General features: G+C 42.0%; 1 protein-coding gene across 3 annotated transcripts; it reads left to right on the forward strand.

Moving 5' to 3' along the window:
* CDK7 (cyclin dependent kinase 7) lies at nt 1–25,076 on the forward strand. 3 transcript variants are annotated; one of them, XM_004608496.2, is made up of 12 exons: nt 1–160; nt 425–484; nt 4,749–4,782; nt 5,981–6,048; nt 6,906–6,974; nt 9,536–9,646; nt 13,533–13,651; nt 15,363–15,462; nt 16,898–16,984; nt 21,321–21,470; nt 23,849–23,996; nt 24,789–25,076. In XM_004608496.2, exons 1-12 carry the CDS (start codon nt 95–97, stop codon nt 24,815–24,817), a joined length of 1,041 nt encoding a protein of 346 aa, XP_004608553.1. In that variant the 5' UTR covers nt 1–94; the 3' UTR covers nt 24,818–25,076. The 3 variants fall into 3 exon arrangements, with proteins under 3 accessions (XP_004608553.1, XP_055000779.1, XP_055000774.1); XM_055144804.1 differs by lacking the exons at nt 5,981–6,048; nt 6,906–6,974 and having other exon boundaries at nt 129–160; XM_055144799.1 differs by lacking the exons at nt 1–160; nt 425–484 and having other exon boundaries at nt 5,981–6,046.
* The last annotated feature ends 201 nt before the right edge of the window (nt 25,077–25,277 follow it).

Genomic DNA, 25,277 nt, shown 5'->3' on the forward strand with positions numbered 1-25,277 from the left:
GGAAGTGGCTGTTGGAGGCTGGGACTGGAGAGCTGTAAGCTCCTGCTGTTTGGTGAGCTCGCCCATCGCTGCGGGAGCCAGAGTCGCGTCCCCCATGGCTGTGGACGTCAAGTCGCGAGCCAAGCGTTATGAGAAACTGGACTTCCTCGGGGAGGGACAGGTGAGACTCCGAGGCGGGATGGGGAGCGGCCGGGCCGGCTGGGGCGTGAGGGGCGCCCCTCAGGGCGGGCCCGGCTGCTCGCTCTCGCCCACCCGGGGCCGCGGCGTGGCTGCGTCAGCGCGTCTCCACGCACCCTGGCTTCGTGGCTCTCTCCGGGTCGGAATGAACAAAATGGCCAACGGGGAGACGCCGGCCCCCCAAACTTAACGTTAGGAAAACTTAAAAACAAAAAAATATTTTTTTTTTCTTTTCCCCCCTCTCTAGTTTGCCACGGTTTACAAGGCCAGAGACAAGAACACCAACCAGATTGTCGCCATTAAGAAAGTGAGTGAGTGGGCTCCCGGGAGCCCCTGAGGGACGATGTCCGCCAGCCCCTGGCCTGCCGCCCACCGCCCACGCGCGCGAGCTCCTGGCCGCGGCCTCTTGGCCGGCACTCCGGGATGGACTCGTTTAGGCTGCTTTTGTTGAAGAAGGAAATGACCACGAGGCCGGCCGCCTGCCTCGGAGATGGGGGCTGTAGGGGGCAAGTGGTTGCCCACATGTTGGGCGGCGTCGCTGTTTTCTGTGCACAGATCGTCCGGGAAACACTTCTGTCACCTCCAACGGCCACTCAGTGGCTTTTGTACTTGCAGCTCCAAGATCCCTAGGTCCTCTGACCTCAGAACAGCCATGGGCTGTGAATTACTGTCTGCTTTGGCACGAAGGTGATGTGGCAGGATGCCACCGTTAGAGCTGGGCATGAAGTTATTGCCCACTTACATATATATATATATATATATATATATATATGATTTCTCCGCCCCTCGTGGAGAGCCTGGCAAGCTCCCGAGAGTATCCTGCCTGCACGGCAGAGCCTGGCAAACAGCTGTGGCGTATTCGATATGCCAAAAACAGTAAAAACAAGTCTCATACTGGAGACGTTACTGGTGCCCACTGGAACAAATTGATGAACAACGGGACAACAATGCTACATATATATATATATATATATATATATATATATATATACACACACACACACACACACACACACACACATACACAGGCTGGAGCGATAGCACAGTAGTAGGGCATTCGCCTTTCACGTGGCCGACCTGGGTTCTATGTTCTATTCCTCCGCTCCTTGGAGAGCCCGACAAGCTACAGAGAGTATTGCGCCCACAAGGCAGAGCCTGGCAAGCTACCCGTGGCATGTTCAATATGCCAAAAACCAGTAACAATAAGTCTCACAATGAGAGATGTTACTGGTGCCCGCTCGAACAAATCGATGAGCAACTGGATGACAGTCACAATCACACATATATATGGGGGTGGCTTTGTGGCCATACCCTGCGATGGTCAGGAATTAGTCCTGGTGGTGCTGAGGGACCATATGGGATGTAGAGGATGCAGGGGATGGAACCCGTGTGAGCCTTCTGCAAGGCAAATGCCCTATCCACTGTACTGTTGTACCCTTAACCACTGACATAAGAGATCCTGCCCTAAAAGAGAGGCTGTAAAATTTCAGAGACTTCAGGGTCTGTTGCTGGAGCAGATGACCTCACCTGAGTTGTTCTTTTTTGTGGGGGAGCAGGGGGTGGAGAGAGGGGGAAGTCACACTCAGTTGTGCTCAGGGTTTACTCCTGGGTCTACACTTTGGCTGTACACTCTTTGTGTGTATGTGTTGGGGGGGAGGCCGGGAGGGGCTTGTCTGAGGGCCATATGAGGTTCAAGGGATTGAATCTAGGAGGGAATTGTACAGAGAAAGCATTTAACCCGCTGTACTGTTGCTTCAGTCCCACCTGAGTGGTTTTTGTTTCTACTTTGAATCTGTTGCTCCTTCAGAGTCCCAGCTCCTTAGGGGTCACTTCTGGCTCTGCCCTCAGGAATCACTTCTGGCAGTGCTCAGGGAACCATATAGGATGCTGGGGACCAAACCCTGGTTGGCAGCGTGCAAGGCAAATACCCTCCCCTATGGCTCTAGCCAGCTCTTCTCTCAGCTTCTGTTTTTTTTTTTTAATTGAATTACCATGAGATACAGTTCCAAAGCTTTCAAGTTTGAGTTACAGTCATACAGTGGTTGAACACCTATCCCTTTCCAGTGCACATTTTCCACCAGTGTCCCAGTATCCCTCCCCACCAGCAACCCTCCCCAGCCTCTATGGCAGATAATTTCCCTCTTACCCTCTCCTTTTGGGCGTTATGGTTTGCAATACAGACACTGAGAGACCATCATGTTTGGTCCTTTATCTACTTTCAGCACACATTTCCCATCCCGTCGCTTCTTTTTGAAGCATGGCGCCCTGGTTCACTGAATTCTCTCGGTTTCCTCTTTTCCAGTCCGCAGTTCTTCCTGCCCTTTTTGTATTTACTTCTTCCTGACTTCTCTTATGTCCTGGGTTCCAGCTAATTTAGAGCTAGCCCCTTCTGAAATTCCTGAACCCTCCTGACCTATTTTAAACTAACTCTTTTTCCTACCTGTGACATTTATTAATTGTTTATCAAGGGAAATTGTTTTGTGGCCCAGAGTACCATGTTTTGTTGCTTAGGAGTAAAGGCTAGTGACTAACTTTCCTGAGAGTTAACCCAAAGAAACTTTTTATTTTTATTTTTATTTTTTTCTAATTATTACTGAACTTTATTACTATGCAAAGTAGTTAGACCTATGAATTCTCTTCATGTGCATGAGCCAGTACCCCTCAGTAGCTTTTCCTTTACCGCTCCCTAAGGTAGACTTTTCCATAATTCTGAAACAAGCCACAATGTCTCCTTCCTGTTAAGAGGCAGTTCAGACACATATAGGGCAAAATCAACTGGCCCAGTTTAAATTACAAACAAGGAAAATAAAAGGTAAAAGTAAAGTATTAAAATTAATATTATCAGGAAGAAAAATGTGCAGTGAAAATGTTTTCCTCTTTTCACATGGAAAACTCTGTTAGTGATACCTCTGACAAAGACAAGAAGTTTTATAACTTTTAGTATAATATGAGACTAACATCTAAGAAACAAGGGCCAGGAGGATCACTCCATTGCTTGGAAGCCTGCTTCAAAAGGGGGAAAGGCAGTTGGGAAAGAGAAAGGACCATTCTGTCAATGATGGTTGGAGGGATCGCTTGGGGTAGAAGTTGGGTGCTGACTTATCCAAAGAAACTTTTTATATCCCTCAGTTACTGCGCTCTCTGAGAGATTGAGCTTTTCAAAATCTTCCATGGAATTTCTGTACAAATGTGTATGTGCCTTCTTTCTTTAACCTGCCAAACTTACAGAGAAGCAAACGTACAGAGAAGCTGCAGCTCCTGAAGATACAATGACTGCTTCAGTAATAGAAATTAGCGCTGCAGAAATAGAAAGCACACACTGACCAAAAGGTCACATAGCTAAGGCTCCAGCAAAGCACTGGAAGTCATGGTAATTGTTGTCTCAGAAAACTGATGGCAGATGATGACAGGATTGATTGACTCTCCACAATGCCAGTGCCTTTGCAGACTTGAAATTTATCTGTTTGATTCTGTCAGGTTCATTGTATTCTAGTCACACTGAACATCTGTCCGTTGAGCATTTGAAGTTCCTTCTGATTCTCAGGTTATTTCATTTGTTCTGTCTTCTTTGTCTTTGTTTTGGGGCCACACCCAGTGGTGCTTAAAACATTTTAATAGAGGCCAGAGAGATAGTATAGTGGATAAAGCACTTGCCTTGCATGTACTTGACTTCAGGTTTGATCCCTGGCATCACATACTGTCCCCTGAACCCTGTCAGGAGTGATCCCTGAGCCAGGAGTAAGCCCTGAGCACTGCTGGATGTCTGAGTTTGTTTTGATTTTGTTTAAGAACAAATATTTGTGGCAAGTAAATAGAAGTGACTAGCTTTCAGTCCTCCAAACCTAGGCTCCCTCTCCTACCACTGCTGTGAGGGTTCCTGCCTCTCTGGCTGCTTTTAGCTTCTGGTTTCCCCCTAGGCCTTCTAGGTGGGGAATCTAGAGCCAGATTCCTGTTGCATTGTCCCTGATCCTTCTTCTGGGTAACACCCCTCCTTTGGGTGTGGCTTCAGAACAAAAGCCAAAATTCACACGTTTTTGTGGGTTATTTTTATTTTGTTTATTATCATATCTGGCAATGCTCCTGGCTCTGCACTCAAGAGTTGCTCCTGTTGGTGCTCAGGGGACCATATAGGATGCCAGGGATCAAACCCTACCTGCTGTACTATCTCTCTGGCACCCATTTTTGTGTTGTGGGGCCACACTCCTGTGGCCTTAACCCCTGTACTTTCTCCGGGTTTTTTTGTTTGTTTGTTTTTAATTTTGTTTTCCTTCAGGGCAAACTGCCCTCAGTTATTTCACGTTTACTCTTCCAAAAGTAAAGAACACTTATTTTCTGAATTTCATTGTACGTGTAAGTAAAAGACTTAACAGACAAGGAATGACAGGGTTTGCTCTTATATTGTTAATTGTTAATCTTATATTGTAAAAAAAAAAAAAATCCACTCCCTTGATGCCTGCTAATTCTGTGTGTGTGAGTTGCAACATATTTTGGCTATGACTGTTTTGCATTGTTTATGATTTAAATAATAATTCAGCACATTTTAATATACTCTGATTTTTCTCCTTTACTAGATCAAACTTGGACATAGGTCAGAAGCTAAAGATGGTAAGTACTTTGTGAACTCTGACAAAACAGAAAGTTTCTCATTCTAAAGAAATGAGCCACTTAATAGAATTAATACTAGTATTAGCATTTCTGGGCTGGAGAGATAGCACAGCGGGTAGGGCATTGCCTTGCACAAGGCCAACCTGGGTTCGATTCCTCCGTCCCGCTTTGAGAGCTTGGCAAGCTACCCGTGGTGTACTCGATATGCCAAACAGTTTCAAGTCTCACAATGGAGACATTACTGGTGACCACTCGAGCAAATTGATGAACAGCGGGATGATAGTGCTACAGTGCATATTTATTTGTGCAGCTTGTCCCCTTGTCTTGAGAAGGGAAATTATTAACTTGGCTATTACACACTATCTACTTGTAATGCCATTTCAGCAGTCTTTAGATGTTATGCCATAAAATAAGTACTTCGCATAGTTAGTGTTATGCTAAAAAATAAATGTTACAGAAAAACATTTTACAAAAATTGCTAAAATAATCCCCATTATTTTTCTTTTCTTTATTTTTTTTTTCACCTTGTTTTTTGGGCCACACTCAGTGATGCTCAGGGGTTACTTCTGGCTCTGCACTCAGAAATTATTCCTGGGAAACCATATGGGATGTTGGGGATCAAACCTGGGTCAGGAGCGATAGCACAGCGGGTAGGGCGTTTGCTTTGCACGCGGCCGACCCGGGTTCGAATCCCAGCATCCCATATGGTCCCCTGAGCACGGCCAGGGATAATTCCTGAGTGCAGAGCCAGGAGTAACCCCTGTGCATCGCCGGGTGTGACCCAAAAAGCAAAAAAAAACAAAAGCAAAAACCTGGGTCAGCTGCATGCAAGACAAGCTCCCTACCTGCCATACTATCTTTTCAACTTCAACTTTTTTCCTCTGGATATTTCATTACTATTTCCTGAGAGACTAACCTTTCTCCTGAAATACATTTTTAAGAAAGATGCAATCTTTAGAACTATTTTTTAGGGGCTGGAGCAATAGCATAACGGGTAGGGCGTTTGCCTTGCAGGCGGCCGACCCAAGTTCGATTCCCAGCATCCCATATGTTCCCCTGAGCACTGCCAGGGGTAATTCCTGAGTGCAGAGCCAGGAGTGACTCCTGTGCATCGCTGGGTGTAACCCATAAAGCAAATAAATAAATTAATTAATTAAATAGAATTATTTTTTACTTCTGACTTTGTCTTTTTATGCAGGTATAAATAGAACAGCCTTAAGAGAGATAAAATTATTACAGGAGCTAAGTCATCCAAATATAATTGGTGTGAGTATGATCTAAATTGTTTCTGGGGCTTGGAACCTTGCCGTCACTGACTCTGAAGGCTCAGCAGAATGAGTGCTTTTAGGTGAACCTTGTAGGAAAGGTAAAAGTTTAGCAGAATAATGGACCTTGGAGTTGATTCTGTATTTTTGTATTCAAGAGGATTTTTGTACTCAAGAGCACTAGATAAGGTCTCTGGCATGTTGCCATTGGGAATAAAACCAGAAAGTGTGGCTCAGAAACAATTAAATGTTTTCAGGATAGAATATAACTTCTAATTATTGCAGGAGACATTGTATTTAAAAAGCATTGAAGTCTGGTTGAGCAAATAACGTTTGGCATGCAGGTTAGTTTTATCAGATTGTGAAGCCTTGGAAGCTCTTATCATATGTAATACATTAAGTACAATTCTTTTATTGTGCCACATTCCCTTTTTTATGGAGTGGTTGTGAAACTAATTGAATTCATGTAAAGTACCTGAAATAGTGCATGCATGGAGAGTGTACTCACTTAATGAGAGATAATTACTGTTGCTATATTTAGACGATTTCTTAAATACCAATTTGGGGCATTTTTCTGAATTGGAGATTAAAGTTTTCTTTAATTCTGTTTTAATATAGCTGCTGAAATTTGAGGAAAGAAATTTTTAATGATTATTAAGAAATAGTAAAGTTTAATCATTTTTGTGTCTCAGAGTACTGATTTCTAGCAAATAAAAAGGATAGATATCGCGTCTAATAAAATTACTTAAACATTATATGGAATTAAGTCTAAGTTTTTTAAAATAATGTCCGTTGGCTTGGTACTGTCTCATATTCAATAGAGAACCATATTGTGATGTTTAAAATTGTGTTTTGCAGCTCTTGGATGCTTTTGGACATAAATCTAATATTAGCTTAGTCTTTGATTTTATGGAAACTGATCTAGAGGTAAGATTAAGATTCTCAAGATTCAAGAGGATTTGTTGTTTATCAAAAGAGTACATTTATTTTTCACTTATGAAAATACTGCTAGTAGAAGAATGTTTAATTGTGCTGAAATCTGGATGTAATCTGAAGTCAAGATTCTCCTGAGTACTTTCATAAGAAACAGTCCCAGGGATAGAACTTGAGGCCGTGCACTTGCTAGACATGTGCTCTGCCAGTTGAGCTCTCCCTCTTAGCCCAGTCATTAGCAGTATTCCTTTGAAAATGGATTTCATTAGCATTTGTGAATACCAACTTTTCTATACCTTACTGCCTTCGTTTTTTAGAGGAGTATTTGAGAATTTAGTTTTTGCATATTGTTAACAAAATTTCAACATTTTGAAAATGCTGTTTCAGGGACTGGAGCTATCGTAAAGTGGGTAGGGCACTTCCCCTGTATGCAGCTGACCCGGGTTTAATCCCCGGCATCCGGTACGTTTCCTCTTGCCAGTTACAATCCCAGAGCTCAGATCCAGGAATAAATTCTGAGCACCTCTGGGTGTGATCACAAAAACAAGCAAAAACATACAAAAAATGCTATTTCTTTAAAAAACCAAAACCAGCTGTTTTTAGGATTTGGGGATCATTTTGCTATAGGCAAACACTTTATTCACTGTACTATCTCTCCAACCCCAAATCCTGGAGCACTGGTATTCCCAGGCAGTCTCCTAATCCATCCACTAATCACCCAATCCTGCTTATAGATAAGATAGGATCAGGGGGTTCAGTTTAGGATACGTTGCAGTTTCTTACATAGTTAAATGTACATTCCATTTATGATGTAGTAATACCAATCTAGGTGTTTACCTGAGAGAAACGAATATGTCTCTGCTGAAATCAGATGGTATAGATGTTTAATTTTATTCATAATTGCTCAAAACAGAAAGCAACCAAATTATCCTTGATGTAACAATGGTATAAACAACGTAATAAGTTTATATTATAGAATGCTGTACAGAAATTAAAAAAAAATACTGCTAGAATGGGCTGGAGAGGTAGTACAATGGGTGGTTTTGCACGCAGCTAGCTGGTGCTTGATCCCCAGCACCCCATACGGTCTCCTGAGCCTGTCCAGGACTGATTCCTGAGCTCAGAGCAGGAATAAACCCTGAGCACTGATGGGTTTGGCTCAAAACCAAAAAAAAAAGGGTCACTGCTGGAGCTGGAGACAAAAGTTCAGCAGGTAAATTGCTTTGTATGCGGCTGAACAGGTTCCTTTCCCTATACCCTATATGGTTCCAAGTCTTGCCAGGAATGTTCATGAGCACACAGAGTCAGTGATAAGCCCTGAGCACCACTAAATGTGACCCCCAAACCTTCCTCCAAAAACTGAAATATGCAGCAGATGATGAAAGAATCAGGCTCAGAAGACTGTATGAGTTGATTCACTCACACGGTAGTCTGGAGGATCAGGCTTATGCCTTGTATGTGGAAGCTCCAGATTTGATCTTGAGTGCCACATGACTCTTGAGCAGCATTGGGTTAGATGTGATGGCCCTGGGAACCCCCAGCACTGTTGGCCCAGGCAGTGTCACTACCGAGCCTGAGCATTGAACCATCAGCCCATGTAGTAATACCGGGAGTGGCCTCTGGGCTCCTGAGCACTTCTGGGTAGCCTCTCCTTAAAGACAAAATAGACATTAGAGATCAGTTATTGTCAATATTGGGAATAGAGGGAAGGATTGACTATTAAGGATCTAAAGAAATTTCTAAGAGTTCATTGGATTTTATTTTTACTATGGTAGTTACATAACCAAAGGGGGACTATTTTATTGAGATCTTGGCTTATATCAAAAGAAATTTATAGCTCCAAAAGCTGTTAAGTTTAGAAATTAACTAATGTTAATTATGAATCATAAATAATGCTATTGGAACTCTCTGTTTTAACTCAGTTCTATTTTATTTGTTGCCCTTGTTATGGGCTTGTATAGTGATTCTGGTACCTCTAGCTTATATCTTTAGAGTTAAATAATCCTGGAGGAAAGAAAATGCTTTATTTGCTTGGAATTTAGCTTCATTCCCATGGATACTAGCACCAGTACTTGGCTGATTGACTTGGCTTGGATCATACATACATTCCTGAATCTGTCTCTTGACCAGCAAACTGTACTGTGATGGCTAGGTTATGGATCGGCCTCTGAAGGCCATAAGTAGTGATCACTGCTGTTTTAGCTATGTGCACAGAGCTGGAAACAGGTAGGTTCCCAAAGGAATGAATGCTCAGCCCTATTATCTGAACAGTCTTATGTCCTGGGGCAAGTACAGACAACAGATAGCTTGCTACATTCATGCCTAAAGGCAAAAGAGTAAGAAGGTAAAGCACCACCTTTCCTACCCTCCACCCCCAGCAAAGATAATAACCCCTGATAACATAACTAGAAATTCTGACATTGCTTCTAAGGAAAACTAAGGCACCCTCTCTTGAGATTTTCTTGTGTGAATGAACACAATCATGTCAGCAAATGATTTCATATGCTGGGCTTTATTTGAAATAATTATGGTTGTGTTATATGCCTGCTTTATAGGTAATTATAAAGGATAATAGTCTTGTGCTGACACCATCACACATCAAAGCCTACATGCTGATGACCCTCCAAGGGTTGGAGTATTTACATCAACATTGGATCCTACACAGGGTAAGGTTTTGAACTCAATCTTACTGATGTGGACAAGTTTTTCAGATTTTGTTTCAGACAAGTTTTTTGTAACCAATTTAGTTCATAAATGACCTCTGTCTATAAATTGATTATACAAAGATAGAGCTGGACTATTTGTCCCATCTTATTCCTCTATATCTACTCAGTTGTTGACCCAGTGGTGCTTGTGAGAATACTAAAAACTTTGTTAACCCTTTTATTAAAAATAAATTCTTGCCATTCATCTTCCTTCATTGTTGATGATGACGATACTGTAATGATCAGGGATTGCCCACACGCTTGACTGTGGTGCTCACACCTCTGTGGTGTGTGCCAAAGGCCGCACATTGGAGTGCAGTGCTCGCACAGTTGACTCATGTAATCACTGGGCCTGACCTTTTTTTGTTTTGTTTCTGGGCCACACCGGCTGTACACAGGGCTTTTTCTTGGCCCTGCACTCAGGAGTTTTTCTTGGTAGTGCTCCTGGGATAGAACCTGGGTGGGTTGCGTTGCTAGGCAAGTGCCTTACTTGCTACACTATCCTCTAATCCCCTCCATTTTTCTTTTATGGCTATGTAGTTTAGAATATCATTGATGGTGTTTTTTTTGGGGGGGGGGTAGTGCTTAGTTTTTTTAAAAAAATCCTTTATTATAGTTTTGGGGCCACACCCGGCAGTGCTCATGGCTTATTCTTGGCTTTGCACTCAGGGATCACTCCTGGTGGAACTTTGGGTGACCATACAGAGTGGGAATTGAACCTGGGTCTGCATAATGCAATGCAAACACTCTCTTACCTGGCACTGTTAATGTTTTTGCTTTGAGCAAACACTGTTACTACACCACCATTTGCACCAGTAGCACTCTGTTGGCTGTCATGCTTGTACCCAAGCACCTGAGGGTGACACTCTTGAGTTGGGCATGAATATTTGAGTGGCACTACTTAACTGGGCACCGTACACCTGGGTGGTGTTTACACAAATCTGACTGCAGTATAGCTGGAAATTACTTGTGGTGTCTGTCAGACATCACAGAACAGAGCAGAGCTGCCAGGTCAGGCTCGGTGCAGGTGACTGCACTGGGGATTTGAGCTTGTGGCCATATACTTGCAGGGCAGCTGGTCTAAGCTAATGAGTTATTCCTTAAGACCCCTATTTTTTGAACTTCAGAAGTGGAAGAGACCCAATTCTTCTGGTTTTTTATTTTTTTTTTAATTGATGAAGTTGCTAAGTGACCTGACCAGGATTATATGTTGTTTTCAAGATCAGTAGTTAATAAGTCACAGTGTCAGAACCTAAAAGGTTCTAAAGCCAATGGACCATTGAGCTGGGACCAGAGAAGGAGGTACAGGGATTAAGACTCTTGTCATGCATGCAGCTGACCTCTACTTATGCATCCCCACTATTGCATATGGACCCCTGAGCACACTGCCAGGAGTGACCTCTGGAGCACAGCCGGCTGGGTGTGGCAAAATTCCTGCCCTCAAGATGCTTCTTTAGGAGCCTGAGATGTGTAGTACAACGGTTGAGGCACTTCCCTTGCACCTGTCTGACTCAGGTTTAGTCCCCAACACCCAATATGGTCCCTTAGCACAGAGTCAAGAGTGAGCCTTGAGCGCAGTTGGGTGTGGCCCCAACGGCCCTTTCCTCTCCCTCCAGGAGCCTTTGAATGGCTCCTCATAAATACTCAATAAATGGTTGTTCTGTGTAATGTAATAACAACATTATATATGCACATTAGTAAATTTAATTGGACACTTGGTGGCCTGGTGGAATAGGACCAGGGATTAAACAGTTTGCCATGCACACATGGTTACAAGGTCAAATCCCTGTTATCCCACGTCCTCCAAGTAAGAGCCTTTATTTACTTATTTATTTTTACTTGGGGCCACACCCAACAGTACTCAGAAATTATTCCCTATCAAAGATCACTCCTGGCAAGGCTTTGGGGAACCATATGAAGTGTCAGGGACCAAATCCAGGTTGACCTCGTGCAAAGTAGGTGCCCTGTCCACTATACTATCACTATGGTCCCAAACTGTGAACCTTTAAATGTACAAGGCCCATGGGGGCTGGAGAGATAGCACAGCGGGTAGGGCGTTTGCCTTGCACGCGGCCGACCCGGGTTCAAATCCCAGCATCCCATATGGTCCCCTGAGCACGGCCAGGGATAATTCCTGAGTGCAGAGCCAGGAGTAACCCCTGTGCATCGCCAGGTGTGACCCAAAAAGCAAAAAAAAAAAAAAACCAAAAAAATAAATAAATAAATGTACAAGGCCCTGGGTTTTATCCGTGACACTCCAAATAAAAAATTAAAATATCAATCTTATTTTAATAGCTAAAAATTTGGTGTTTTGTTTTGGGGCCATACCCAATGATGTTTGGGTCACTTCTGGCTCTGCACTCAGGAGTCATACCTGATGGGGTTCAGGGGACCATATGAGACTCCGAGGATTGAACTCGGACCTACTACTGCAAGTAAGGCAAGTGCTTTGCCCACTGTACTATCTTTCCAACTCCTAAAAAATTTCTGTGTTTCCAGTTCCTAAAAGTTTCTGTTGATGACTAAATCATTGGAAGTTTTATTTCATTATCACATTGAATTGTATAGATTCTATGAATAAAATTCTAAAGATATTTTAATTACATATTTTATATATTTTTTTAGTTATATATCTTTATAAAGACTCATTGTATTGTACTCCCAGTCCCTACCCTCCACAGAAACAAGTATAGCATAAAGTTCTTCAGGCTGTGCTGGTTCCAGAAATTTCCTGGTTATCTGCTGAAACTCCCCTCGCCCCCATCATATCGCAATTACATATTTGTCATTATTGCAGTACATTATCATTAAATTTATTATTACACTACATTATTGCAGGGCAAGCAGGACACTACATTGACTTTTGTTTTAGTATCATTGGTCTGGGAAACACTGCTGTTTTACCTGGTACTGAGATAAAATGGTTGAAGAACATGGGCATGAAGGACACTGACCTTTTATGGGTGCCCACCTTTGGTGGGCGGGGCAGGGTAGGTTTGGGGATTGATATGAGAAAGGTTGGGGCCACATTTCAGTTTCCAAAGGTTCTTCATAGAAAATATATTAAGGAGCCATAGTCCAGCGGGGAGGACGTTTGCCTTGTACGCATCTGACCCGGGTTTGATTCCTGGCATCCCATATGGTCCCCCAGTACTGCCAGGAGTGATTCCTGAGTGCATAGCCAGGCGTAACCCCTGAGCATCGCTGGGTGTGACCCAAAAAGCAAACACACACAAAAAAGTTAATACTCATAGCAACTTTGTAAAGTAGGTAACTTGAAGTTAGGTATCTTAAGGTTTTACTTTGTATGTGATCAATCTTACTTTGATTTTTTAATAGTATTTTACATCAGTCTAAAATATAATGAGGAGCCAGAGCGATAGAACAGCAGGTAGGGTGTTTGCCTTGCACTCAGCTGACCTGGGTTCGATCCCTGGCATCCCATATGGTTCCCTGAGCATCGCCAGGAGTAATTCCTGAGTGTAGAGCCAGGAGTAACCCCTGAGCATCACTTGGTGTGACCCCAAATGCCAAAAAAATTTAAAAATACATAATGATTCTGGTTGGAGTGATAGTACAACGTGTAAGGTTATATTGCTTTGCACCAAACCAACTGGAATTTGATCTCTGGCATCCCATATGGTTCCCCAGAGTATTGCCAGGAGCAATTCCTGAGTGCAGTCAGGAGTATGCCCTGAGCATGGCTGGGTGTAGCCCCAAAACAACAAAATAAGCTTAAATGTGGGCATTACCCTGTTGTTAATAAATTTAGAGTTAAACCAACTGAATGTATCGTGATGTCATTCTACCTCATCCTGTTAACCTTTTAAAAAACTCCATGATACAGGATCTAAAGCCAAACAACTTGTTGCTAGATGAGAATGGAGTTCTAAAACTGGCAGATTTTGGCCTCGCAAAATCATTTGGGAGCCCCAATAGAGCCTATACACATCAGGTAGTGACCAGGTAAGAATTGCTTGTCACTTAAATCTTTCATTATATAGGATGTTAATCATAAGTAAACGCTGTTTGGCTTCTCTGAAATATTTTGGTAGATTTCAGAAATGGTTGATCTTTTAAAATTGTAAACTGTTTATGTTAACGTATATCTCTTTTGCGAGATACAGGGGTCCTCACCTGTCAGTATTTGGGGCTACTCCTAACTCTGCTTGCAGTGATTCTCGGGTCCCATGTAGTTCTAAGGATAGAATCTGGGTTAGCACCATGTGAAGCAAGCACCTTAACCCCTATACTATCTCTCCAGCCTCTGATTTTAAAAACTACAATCTTTCTTTCAAATGCAATTGAATTAGTCTAGTTCTGGGTATTAGTAAGTTCAGTTTTACTTAAACTTGAGAGTAATTTATAGTTCTTTTACATTTTTTAAGGTAGTTTTAAAACTTCTTGAACAATCATCTGACTTTGGGAGAAGGGTCTTATGTCTTATGTAAATTTTATTGATTAGTTCTGATGACACATTTTATGTCATGCACTATTTAAAAGCATTTATATGCGGAGGTGGCTTGGGTCACTCCCAGCTATGCTCAGGGCATACATACACTTGGATCTCTTTTTGTGGTACTTTGGGTAAGACCATATGTGGTGCTAGAGATTGAACTGGGGTCAGCAGCATGCAAGGCAAGCACCTTAACCTCTGTCCTTATTTCATGGCTCGTGATACTTGGAGTTTTTCATATTGCCACTTGTACTTTTGGTTTGGGGTCATACCTGGAAGGGTTCTCCATCATCCTGGTGGGACTCTTGGAACCATATGTAGTGCTAGGGATCAAATAGGGTAGGCGCTGTTCAAGGCAAGTGCACTGTTCTCTCTCTGGCCCCGGGGCCATCTTTTCTTTTCTTTTTCTTTTTCTTTCCTTTCCTTTTCTTTTCTTTTCTTTTCTTTTCTTTTCTTTTCTTTTCTTTTCTTTTCTTTTCTTTTCTTTTCTTTTCTTTTCTTTTCTTTTCTTTTCTATTTTCTTTTCTTTCCCCCCTTTTGGGTCATACCCAGCAATGCTCAGGGATTACTCCTGGCTCTGCGCTCAGGAATCACTCCTGGCGGTGCTTGTGGGATGCCGAGGATTGAACCCGGGTAGGCTGCATGCAAGGCAAAGGCCCTATAGCTATACTATCACTCCGACCCCAGGGCCATCTTTTCTTTGAATTAATAAAATGATTTAATCAGTGATCTGATGTGTTTCACTGAGGAGTTTATTTTTGTCTTTGGACCGCACCAACTGTGCTCACAGCTTACTCCTGACTCTTATGGTCAGGGATTGCTCCTGATAGGTGTTGGGATTCAACCTGGTTGGCCACATGCAAGGTAAGTGCTCTACCTTGCTGTACTATTGTCTCTGACCCCTCACTAAGATCAGTGTGTAAAGTACTGTGTGTACTGCCTTGCTTGCAGCTGACTTGGGTTTGATCTCCAGCATTCCTGAGCACCATCAGGTGTGATTTCCGATTGCAGAGCCATGTTTAACCTCTGGGCATTGCTGGGTGTGGCCCACCCTCTTCTCCCCCAAAAAAGAAATGCCTTACAGTTAGGGGAGGTAATTGAATAATAGAGCATAGGCCTTGTATGTATGAGCCCTGGATTCAGTTCTCCTAAACCCCATCTCACATTCTCTAGAAAAAATTCTCCAGTAATTCTATTCTAAAATGATTCTTTTCCTTTCAGGTGGTATCGGGCCCCTGAGTTACTATTTGGTGCCAGAATGTACGGTGTAGGTGTGGACATGTGGGCAGTTGGCTGTATATTGGCAGAATTGCTTCTGAGAGTAAGTCTTGTATTGATGTACATACCTCATTAGGTATCTGTTATTATATTTAAGAATTTTCTTCCCAGAGTCAGAGCAGTAGCACAGCAGGCAGGGTACTTATCTCGCATGTAATGATCTGGGTTTGATTCATAGCATTCCATTGTCCCATATGGCCCCCTGAGCACCACCGGAAGTAATTTATCAGTGCAGAGTCAGAAATAAACCCTGAGCATCACTGGTATGTCCCCAAAACACAAAATCCAAAATAAAAAGAAAATAATTATCTTCCCAGAGTGGAAAGACATTGTTGAGATAAACAAAAAATCAGTGAGCAGAACTGTTAGAAAAGAAAAGAAAAAAAAACAACCACATCTCCATACATAAAGAATCATAATGTGAGGTTAGAGCAACTCTCATTTGGAGCCATTAATGTTTTATTAGAGATCTCTGTGATCTGAAATTTTGAAGAAAAAAAAAACAGCTTTATTGGTTTGGAATATGGTAGTGTCTCTATAGCAACAAAATGTGTGTAGGATGAACTTTTGTACTCCTGAGACTTAATTTTGTTTGGGCTATTTGAAAGTACCTCCCCCCCCCAAAAAAAAGAAAAGTACAATTGAAGAGATATTTATACAACCCATAGTAAGTGGAACTCTGTGCTACTGTAAATATATTTAGTTTAGGTTGGGGTGATAGCTCAGAGGGCTAGTGTGTGTGCTCTGCATGCAGGAGGCCTGGGTTAATTTCTGACAATGCATGATTCTCTGTGCACTCTTTGGAGTGATTTCTTTTTTTTGGGGGGGGGTCACACCCGGCAATGCACAGGGGTTACTCCTGGCTCTGAACTCAGGAATTACTCCTGGCAGTGCTCGGGGGACCATATGGGATGCTGGGAATTGAGCCCGGGTCAGCTGCGTGCAAGGCAAACGCCCTACCCACCATGATATTGCTCCAGCCCCAGGAGTAGTTCCTGAGCACCAATGAGTATGGCTCCAAAACAAAAACAACAAAAGTTAGTCCTTCTGAACAGTAAAGACCAAGGAATATTGGAGAATCCTCCTAAAGTTGAGATATTGTTTACTCTACATTCTGGATACCAGGCCCTATTCTCCTTCCTGTAAGCCATATATATTGAAATAAATGTGACACAGGACTTAAATACAGCTTTTTTGTTCCCCTGAACACAGAAATTGCTTCTGCATAACAGAGAGAAAAGTTACTTTTTTGATGTTTGGGGGCCATATCCCTTGGTTGTCTGAGGACTGTTCGATGCTGGGGACTGAATCCTGGCCTTCTGCAAGCAAAAGTGTTACACTCAGTTCTTTGAACTCTCTCTGCCAAGTTTATCTCATAAACATCTTTTTTAGTATATTTTTAGCTTTTGAGCTCATCCATTTGGCAGCGTACAGAAGAGATCAAGACATACATTTCTTGAAATTTCTCTTTCTTTCAGGTTCCTTTTTTGCCTGGAGACTCAGATCTTGATCAGCTTACAAGAATTTTTGAAACTTTGGGCACACCAACAGAAGAACAATGGCCTGTAAGCTTTCAGATTTTCTTCTTTGAAGTTTATTAGGTTTCTATAAAATTACTTAATTGTTATATACTTTGTATAGAGCAAACATGTGAAAATTGCTTAAAGAAATGTGTTGTCTTAATTTTTCCCTTTTTGTTTTAAATACTTATTGCACAACTTGTATGAAGTAAAAGGTTAAAATTGTGATCCAGAATGTACAGTGGGTAAGACATTTATTTGCCTTGCACATGGCTGGCTCGGCATCCCATATTGTCCCTCAAGCATCGCCAGGAGTAATTCCTGAGTGCAGAGCCAGAAGTAACCCCTGGACATCATCAGGTTTGGCCCAGCGTCCCCTCTCCCCCGCCCCACCAAATTGTGATCTGTTTACAGTTAGCCTTCTGATAGCATATATGATTACTTACATTGTTAAGCCTATACATTAATTTGGTGTAAAACATAGCTAAGGATGTGTATACAAGCATACATACAAGGACAATACCTTATCTCCCTGGTTCTTAAGTATTACTTTCACCCATTATATTGCCAACAAAAAGTACTGAGTGTGGGTGAGGAAGAGATAACATGGTAAAGTCACTTGCCTTGCATGTGGCCAATCCAGGTTCGATCCTCGGCACCTTATATATATCCTAATAGTCCTCATTGTCCCTACAAGAATGATCCCTGAGCACATGCCTGAAGCACTGTTCTATTCCACCTGGCAGTGTGCTGGGGATGAATGAAGTTAGGGCCTCACTCAGACGTGCTCTACTACTTGTGGGTTTTTTTTTTTTTTTTTTGCTTTTTTGGGTCACACCCAGTGATGCTCAGGGGTTACTCCTGGCTTTGCACTCAGGAATTACTCCTGGCGGTGCTTGGGGGACCATATGGGATGCCGGGGATCGAACCCGGGTCGGCCGCGTGCAAGGCAAACACCCCGCTGTGCTATCGCTCCGGCCCCCTACTTGTGTTATTTTTTGCCCCCCTCAACTTTATATTTAAATTTGCTATATGTCCCAGTTGAAAAATAGCTATGATTTGTTAATTAGTTCATGTAGTACCATTCATTTGGACATCTCATAGATTTACATTTAAACTACACTTAGTTATGTTTTCTTTAATTCAACAGTCCTATTAGGTAGGTGCTATTTGCATTTTATAGATGAGAGAATTGTAGAGTAGTGAAATTAAGTGATTTATCCAAGGTTACTCATTTTTATTTGTATTTGTATTTACTTATTTTGCATTTTGAGTCACACCAGCAATGCTCAGGGCTTACTCCTGGCTCTGCACTCAGGAATTACTCCTGGCAGTGCTTGGGAACCATATGGGATGCTGGGAATTGAACCCTGGTTGGCCATGTGCAGGGCAAATGGGCAAACTATTGCTCCAGCCTCAGTTACCATTTTTTTAAATTAAAGAAATTGGGGGTGGCAGTGGGTTTGGACCACTGATGGCCTGATGCACTACCGCTCCAGCCCACACTATAGGTATTTATTAAATTCCCTTTTTTTGGGGTGGAGCGATAGTACAACAGGTAGAGTGCTTGTCTTAAATACAGTTATACCTGGTTTAATCCCCAGAGCCCCACCCCCTACCCCCCAAGCCCTTCTAGGAGTGATTCTTGAGTGCAGGGCCAGAAGTAAGCCCTGAGCACTGCTGGATGTCGCCCAAATGTGGAATGGGGGTGTGGGATCCTTTTTGTTGTTCATTTTGCTCTTGAGCCACACCCAGCTGTGCTAATGGTTTACTCCTGGCTCTGCTCAGGAATCACTCCTAAAGTGTGCTCAGGGGACTACATGCAATCATCTGCATATTTCTTTTCTCTACTACCTAATTAAGTTTCTTATTTTAAAATTATTATAGATTAAATGCAATTGTAAAAAAAGATAACAGTTATCCCTGATACTTTTTTTTTTTTTTTTGGCAGGGAGGGACAGTTTGGGACCACCCCTGTGTTGTTTGGGAACCTTATGGTGCTAGGGATCGAACATAATGGGCTATTTGCAGGGCAAGCATCTTAACACCTGTCTCTAGCCTTTTCCTAGAGCCCTGTTGCACAGCTTCCCACACTGTAACTTCTTAGGATATTAGTGCAACATCACATCTTGGATGTTGACATTGATGTGGTTAAGACAGCACATTACCACAGAGACTTCTCTTATCTTTTTATAGCAATAGTCACTTCCCTTCCACCCAGTGCCTTCCTTAATCTGTTACCATTTCTATCATGTCATTTCAAGAACCTTATCAGTGGGATCATGTAATATGTTAGCTTTGGTGGGGCTGGAGCAATAGCACAGTGGGGTAGGGCTTGCACAAGGCTGACCTCGGTTTGATTCTCAGCATCCCATATGGTCCCCTGAGCACTCAGGAGTAATTCCTGAATGCATGAGCCTGGAGTAGCCCCTGTGCAATGCCAGGTGTGACCCAAAAAGCAAAAAAAAAAAAAAAATATGTTAACTTTGGGGATTGACATTTTCTACATTCAAGTACATTGTCTGTAAGGCTAGAATGATAGGACAGTGGGTAGTGTATTTGCCTTTGACGGGGCTGACCGGGGTTCAAACCCCAGTATCATGTATGGTCCTCCAAACACTGCCAGGAGTCATTCTGAGTGCAGACCCAGGAGTAACTTCTGAGCATCCCTAGGTATGACCCAAAAAGCAAAAGAAAAAAGTACAGTCTGTAAATTCACCCAGTCTGTAAATTATTGTATCAATAATTCTTTTTTATTGTCATGAAATATGAATATTCTACAGTTTAACCATTTCATTGAAGGTCTTTTGTGTTTGAGCTCTATTGAAAAATAAAGCTATGGGAGGTTGGAGAGATAGTACAGCCAGTAGGGTGCTTGCTGTGCATGCAGCTGACCTGAGTTCGATCCCTAGCATCCCATATGGTCCCCCGAGCACCACCAGAACTGGGAGTAACCCCTGAGCATTGCTGGGTATGACTCAAAAAGCAAAATTTAAGAATTGGTAAAAGAAAAAAAAAACTATGGTTGCAGTCAAGCATTCATGTATGGATTTTTCTTTTTTAATAAAGTAGGAGGACTGCTATTTATTCAGCCATTGATTAAGCTGATTGAATTGGGCATGAACTCCACATTAATTTTTTTTTTTTTTGCTTTTTGGGTCACACCCAGCGATGCTCAGGGGTTACTCCTGGCTTTGCACTCAGGAACTACTCCTGGCAGTGCTTGGGGGACCATATGGGATGCCGGGGATCGAACCCGGGTCGGCCGCGTGCAAGGCAAACGCCCTACCCGCTGTGCTATCGCTCTGGCCCCCACATTAATTTTTTTAATTCTATTCTGAATGTTAACTTTATTATTCCCGCCCCCCCTTTTTGATTCACCGTGAGATACAGCTACAAAGTTTTCATGTTTGAGCTTCAGTCATATAATCATCAAACATCCAGCCCTTCACCAGTGCACACTTTCCACCACCAAAATCCCGAGTATATTCCCCCTCTTCCCCCCCGCAACCCTGTTTGTGTGGCAGACAATTTCCCCCATTCTCTCTCTCTATTTTGGTTACATTTGATATTTCAGCACCAGTCTTACCACCACTCAAAGCTGCTGAAAAGGCAATGCTAGACTATTTGTTTTGTATTGCTTGCTATGGCTTTCATCTTCTCTGTATAACATTATCAGGATATTGTGTTTTCATTTTATTTTAGGTATTCTGATGGATGGAAGTGTTGTGATGATTCACTATAATTTTTTTAACTTCTTTTTTTTTTTTAAATATTTTTGTATCACACTTGGTGATGCTCAGGGGTTACGACAAGAATTATGTTAAACCTGCTCATCACTTGATGTGTATGACGTATTGTGTTGACTCTTCCAATTCATGAACATGATAGGTCTCGAAGTTTTTTTACAATTTTGATTCTCAGTGTAATGTAGCTTAATGTAGGAGTTCTGTACCTAAGCAGTTTTATTGTTTTGGGGATAGAAGCCCTCTCGGTGGTGCAGGCAGGAGGAAGGATCATTTCCAGCAATGCTTTTTGGTCCTTGGAATTCCCAGGATTGAACTTGGAGCTTCTTATGCAAGGCATTCACTCCAGTCTCTTGAACTACCTGCTCAGCCCCTTATTCTTTTTGAGTGCTTTTTAAATGGCACTTATATTTAATTTTTGTGTCTCTCTGTCCATTGCTTGCATTTAGAATTACTGTATTTTAGTATGTTTATCTTATATTCTGCAACTGACGGCTCACTAATTCTAAGAGGTTAAAATTTATTACTTGGAATTTTCTGTGTAGATTATATCTTCTTGGTGTTTATTTCTTTCACTTGAGATTTGTGTGCTTTTCAGTCTTTTACTCGCTTTAATTATAATAATAATTTTCCAGGATATGTGTAGTCTTCCAGATTTTGTGACATTTAAAAGCTTCCCTGGAATCCCGTTACAACACATCTTCATTGCAGCCGGAGACGATTTATTGGATCTCATACAAGGCTTATTTTTATTTAATCCGTGTACTCGAATTACAGCTACACAGGTATTTCGGCTTATCTCTTTGAGGATTATCTTTTGTTTTAAGGGGCTAGGGGTTGCTCCCAAGCAGTTCTCAGATAAGTCATGTGTCATGGTATAGGCTTTTATAGTTCAGTGGCACGGCAAGGGGGTGACAGGGGTCTATGATGTGCAGTGCCAGGGACTGAACTTGTGGTTTGCACATACAAAGTATGTGCTCTAGCCTGTTGAGCTATTTCCTTGCTCTTCTTGAGTATATTACTAAGTATAGCATCAATAAAATAAAAATAGGGGCTGGAGCAATAGCACAGCGGGTAGGGCGTTTGCCTTGCATGTGGCCGACCCGGGTTTGATTCCCAGCATCCCATATGGTCCCCTGAGCACCGCCAGGAATAATTCCTGAGTTCAGAGCCAGGAGTAACCCCTGTGCATTGCCGGGTGTGACCCAAAAAGCAAAAAAAAAAAAAATAGAATTTCATAGCAGCTGTAACATAATTTCTAAATATTGGGAAGATTTATTTTTGCTTTGTTCTAAAGAATACTATTTTCCCTCCCAAGGTGTTCAAGTATCATTCAGATTACATCATATACAACTATAGATTTATGCTTACTTTTGAAAAAAATATATATATATTTCATAATTGACTTTAGATGAAAGAAAACATGGTTTTTGTGCTTATAAGATAGACAGGCTATAAGGCTGGAGAGATAGTATAGCGTTTAAGATGCTTCCCTTGCACATGGCAGACCTTGGTTTGATTCCTGGCATCCCCCGAGTCTGCCAGGAATGATCTTTGAGCTCTGCCATTGTGACTAAAAAAAAACTCTGGGAGATTGGAGAGCAGGTAAGGCACTTTCTTTGCATGTGGCAGACCCAGTTTCTATTCCTGGCACCACATATGATCCCCCTAACCTTACCAGGTGTGATCCCGAATACAGAGCCAGGAGAATACTCTGAGCACTGCTGGGTGGAGCCCAAGAAGAAGGAAATTGACAAAAATAAAAGAAAGTTATACGTCTATATTTAACAATATGCTCCTGTATTTTGTTAAAGTACAATAAGACAATACAAATTGGATCACCCAAAAGGAAATTATTAAATTATTATGACTGTTGAATAGTATTACGATAAAAATAAAGTACGAATTTGGTAAACTATTTTAGAATTAAGTTCTATTAAGAATAATTTTTGGCAAACCCTTCTAAGTAAAACATGAAATTGTGGAGGATTGTTGGAATTTAAATCATTTTCACTTATTGTACCTTTAAACAAGTTTCTACAAAATTAATTTATATGGGCTGGAGAGATAGTACAGGACGGTAAGGTGCTTGCCTTTCATATAGCTGATCCTGGTTTGATTCCCAGCATTACATATGGTCCCCCGAGCCTACCAGGAACGATCTCTGAGCACAGATCTAGGAGTAAACCCTAAATACAACACAATGGTCATGACCTTAAACCCCACTTCCAACCCCCAACCCCAATATATGCTTTGAAATTTAAACATGTATAGATGTAGAAATTTGTAGATAGATAAATTGTGAGAAGTTCCTTAAACTATTTTTTTCCCTTTAGAAGTTTTGTTTTGATTTGGGGCAGGGCGGGGGGGGGGCAAGCCTGGCAGTGCGCAAGGGGTCATGTGGTTCAGGCAGTCACTCTAGGCCTGCATATAAAGCATGTGCTCCAGCCCATTCAGCCATCTCTAGCTTTCTTGTGGGATGGGATGCCTACACAGGCAGTGCTCGGAGAACACTCACAGCTTGTTGCTTAGGTGACTGTGCAGTGTCTGACCTAGGTCTCTTGCATGAAAGGTATGTGTTCCTATTCCTCGAGCTATCTCCCTAACTTCTAGGTTTTCAGGTAGAATAATTAAATAAAATTCAAATGTAGTATATCTTTTTTTACAGTAATGGAATTATCATCTTAGGCTGCTAGTTATTTGCATGTCTGAATAATTGAACTTTTGTGTTGGAAGTAGGAGTAGTCACATTGTGTTTTGTTTGTTTTGTTTGTTTGAGTTGGAGCCGTGGAAAGGGTTCTAGCCCAGCAGTGCCGGAGGACCGAGATGCCAGGGATCCATATAGGGTCAGCAAATGGCATAACCTCTATATTGTCTCTGGCCCTTACATAGGGTTTTGTTTGTTTTGGTGTTTGGGCCACACAACCAGCAATGCTCAGGGACCACCTTGGCTCTGTACTCAGGCCACATGTGGGTTGCTTGGGAGACCATATGCCATGCTGGGATTCAACCTAGCAAGCTAGGTAAGGGTGTTAACCTTTGTACCTTCTCTCTGGCCCTTTTATTTTTATGCTCCCAACAATTTTGGAGGTTAGTTTTTCAAAAAACATAGTTCATCTGTTCACTTAAGATCTATTTTTTGTGGCATCTTTTCTTTTAAAAGGCATTGAAAACTAAGTATTTCAGTAATCGGCCAGGGCCAACACCTGGATGTCAGTTGCCAAGACCAAACTGTCCAGTGGAAACTTTAAAGGAGCAGTCAAACCCGGCTGTGGCAACAAAGCGGAAACGAACGGAGACCTTGGAACAAGGTGAAAAATCTTCTCATTTTAATAAGAAATGGAGTGAGTTCAAAAAACTAAATAGCTAATTTATAGCGAATGACTGAAGGACAGCTAAGATATGTTAGTTGTGAACCATTCTCACCACTGCTTTGTGAATGTAAATTACAAAGAGTGGGTAGAATAGTATTTTAGCCAAATTTGCTTCCATTAAAAATTCTGCTGCTGGGGAGCCCAAGCCATAGCACAGTGGGTAAGGCGTTTGCCTTGCACGTGGCAGACCCGGGTTCGATCTCCGGCACCCGGTTTGATCCCTGGTACCCCATATGGTCCCCCAGGCACTGCCAGGAGTAATTCCTGAGTGCAGAGCCAGGAGTAACCCCTGAGCATCACTGGGTGTGACCCAAAAAGCAAAAAAAGAAAAAAAAAATCTGCTGCTGGAGTGATAGTACAGTGTGAGTGGGGTGTTTGCGTTGTACACAGCTCACCCAGGTTTGAACCCAGCTTGATCCCTGGCATCTAATATGGTTCCCCAGCTCTGCCAAGAGTGATTCCTGAGTGCAGCGCCAGGTGTGACCCCTGAGCACTGCACAGGCACAAAAACAAAAACAGGAAGAGAATACTCAGGTCCTAGAAATGGGCACTAAGTATTGTCTGAGTTTTGAGAATCAAGTATAACTACGTTATAAATTCCAACTGTTATGGAGTGTGGTTGATATTTAACAAGTGCTACTAAAAAAATAATTGGTTGGAATGCAGTGGTAGCTGGTTAAGATTTTAATAAGATTACCTATGAACAACTTCATTCTTTTCCCTTTCTAGGAGTATTACCCAAGAAGCTAATTTTTTAGTTACAGAGAAACTGGACAGTATTTTACTACTGAAGGAAAAGAAGTCCAGAAGGCAAATAATGGAAAAATAGTAAACAGTAAATGCTGTAGAAGGAAACTGTAAATATTCTACACTGTAAAATATGTAAAACTGGGTTATTTTTATTAAATGTATTTTAAAACAAACAATTCTCTTTTTTTTAATTGAAGTTCAAAAGTTCCCAGAAGTATAGAATTATAAATGCATTAAGGAAACATTAATAAAAATCACTGTCAGCTGTTTTGATGATCTGATCCATACGGCATCACAAGTTTACAGTAGTGTACAAGGCAAGCATCCTGCCTGCCATACTATCTCTTCATCTTCTGTAATTCCTTTTTTGTGGACTATCGACTCACTTCACTTTTTTTTTTTTTTCACTATACCCAGTGGTGCTCAGGGGCTACAGCAGTCCTCAGAGGACCATATTGGATTGAGAAT

This window comes from Sorex araneus, chromosome 1 (genome assembly GCF_027595985.1).
Source record: "Sorex araneus isolate mSorAra2 chromosome 1, mSorAra2.pri, whole genome shotgun sequence".
Lineage (NCBI taxonomy): Eukaryota > Metazoa > Chordata > Mammalia > Eulipotyphla > Soricidae > Sorex > Sorex araneus.

Bases quoted from the DNA above. Each gene is read 5' to 3' on its own strand.
- CDK7 (XM_004608496.2), top strand. From the start codon at position 95: ATGGCTGTGGACGTCAAGTCGCGAGCCAAGCGTTATGAGAAACTGGAC. The intron at 4,783-5,980 runs GTAAGTACTTTG...CTTTTTATGCAG, and splicing joins TAGGTCAGAAGCTAAAGATG to GTATAAATAGAACAGCCTTA. The intron at 6,975-9,535 runs GTAAGATTAAGA...CCTGCTTTATAG, and splicing joins TTATGGAAACTGATCTAGAG to GTAATTATAAAGGATAATAG.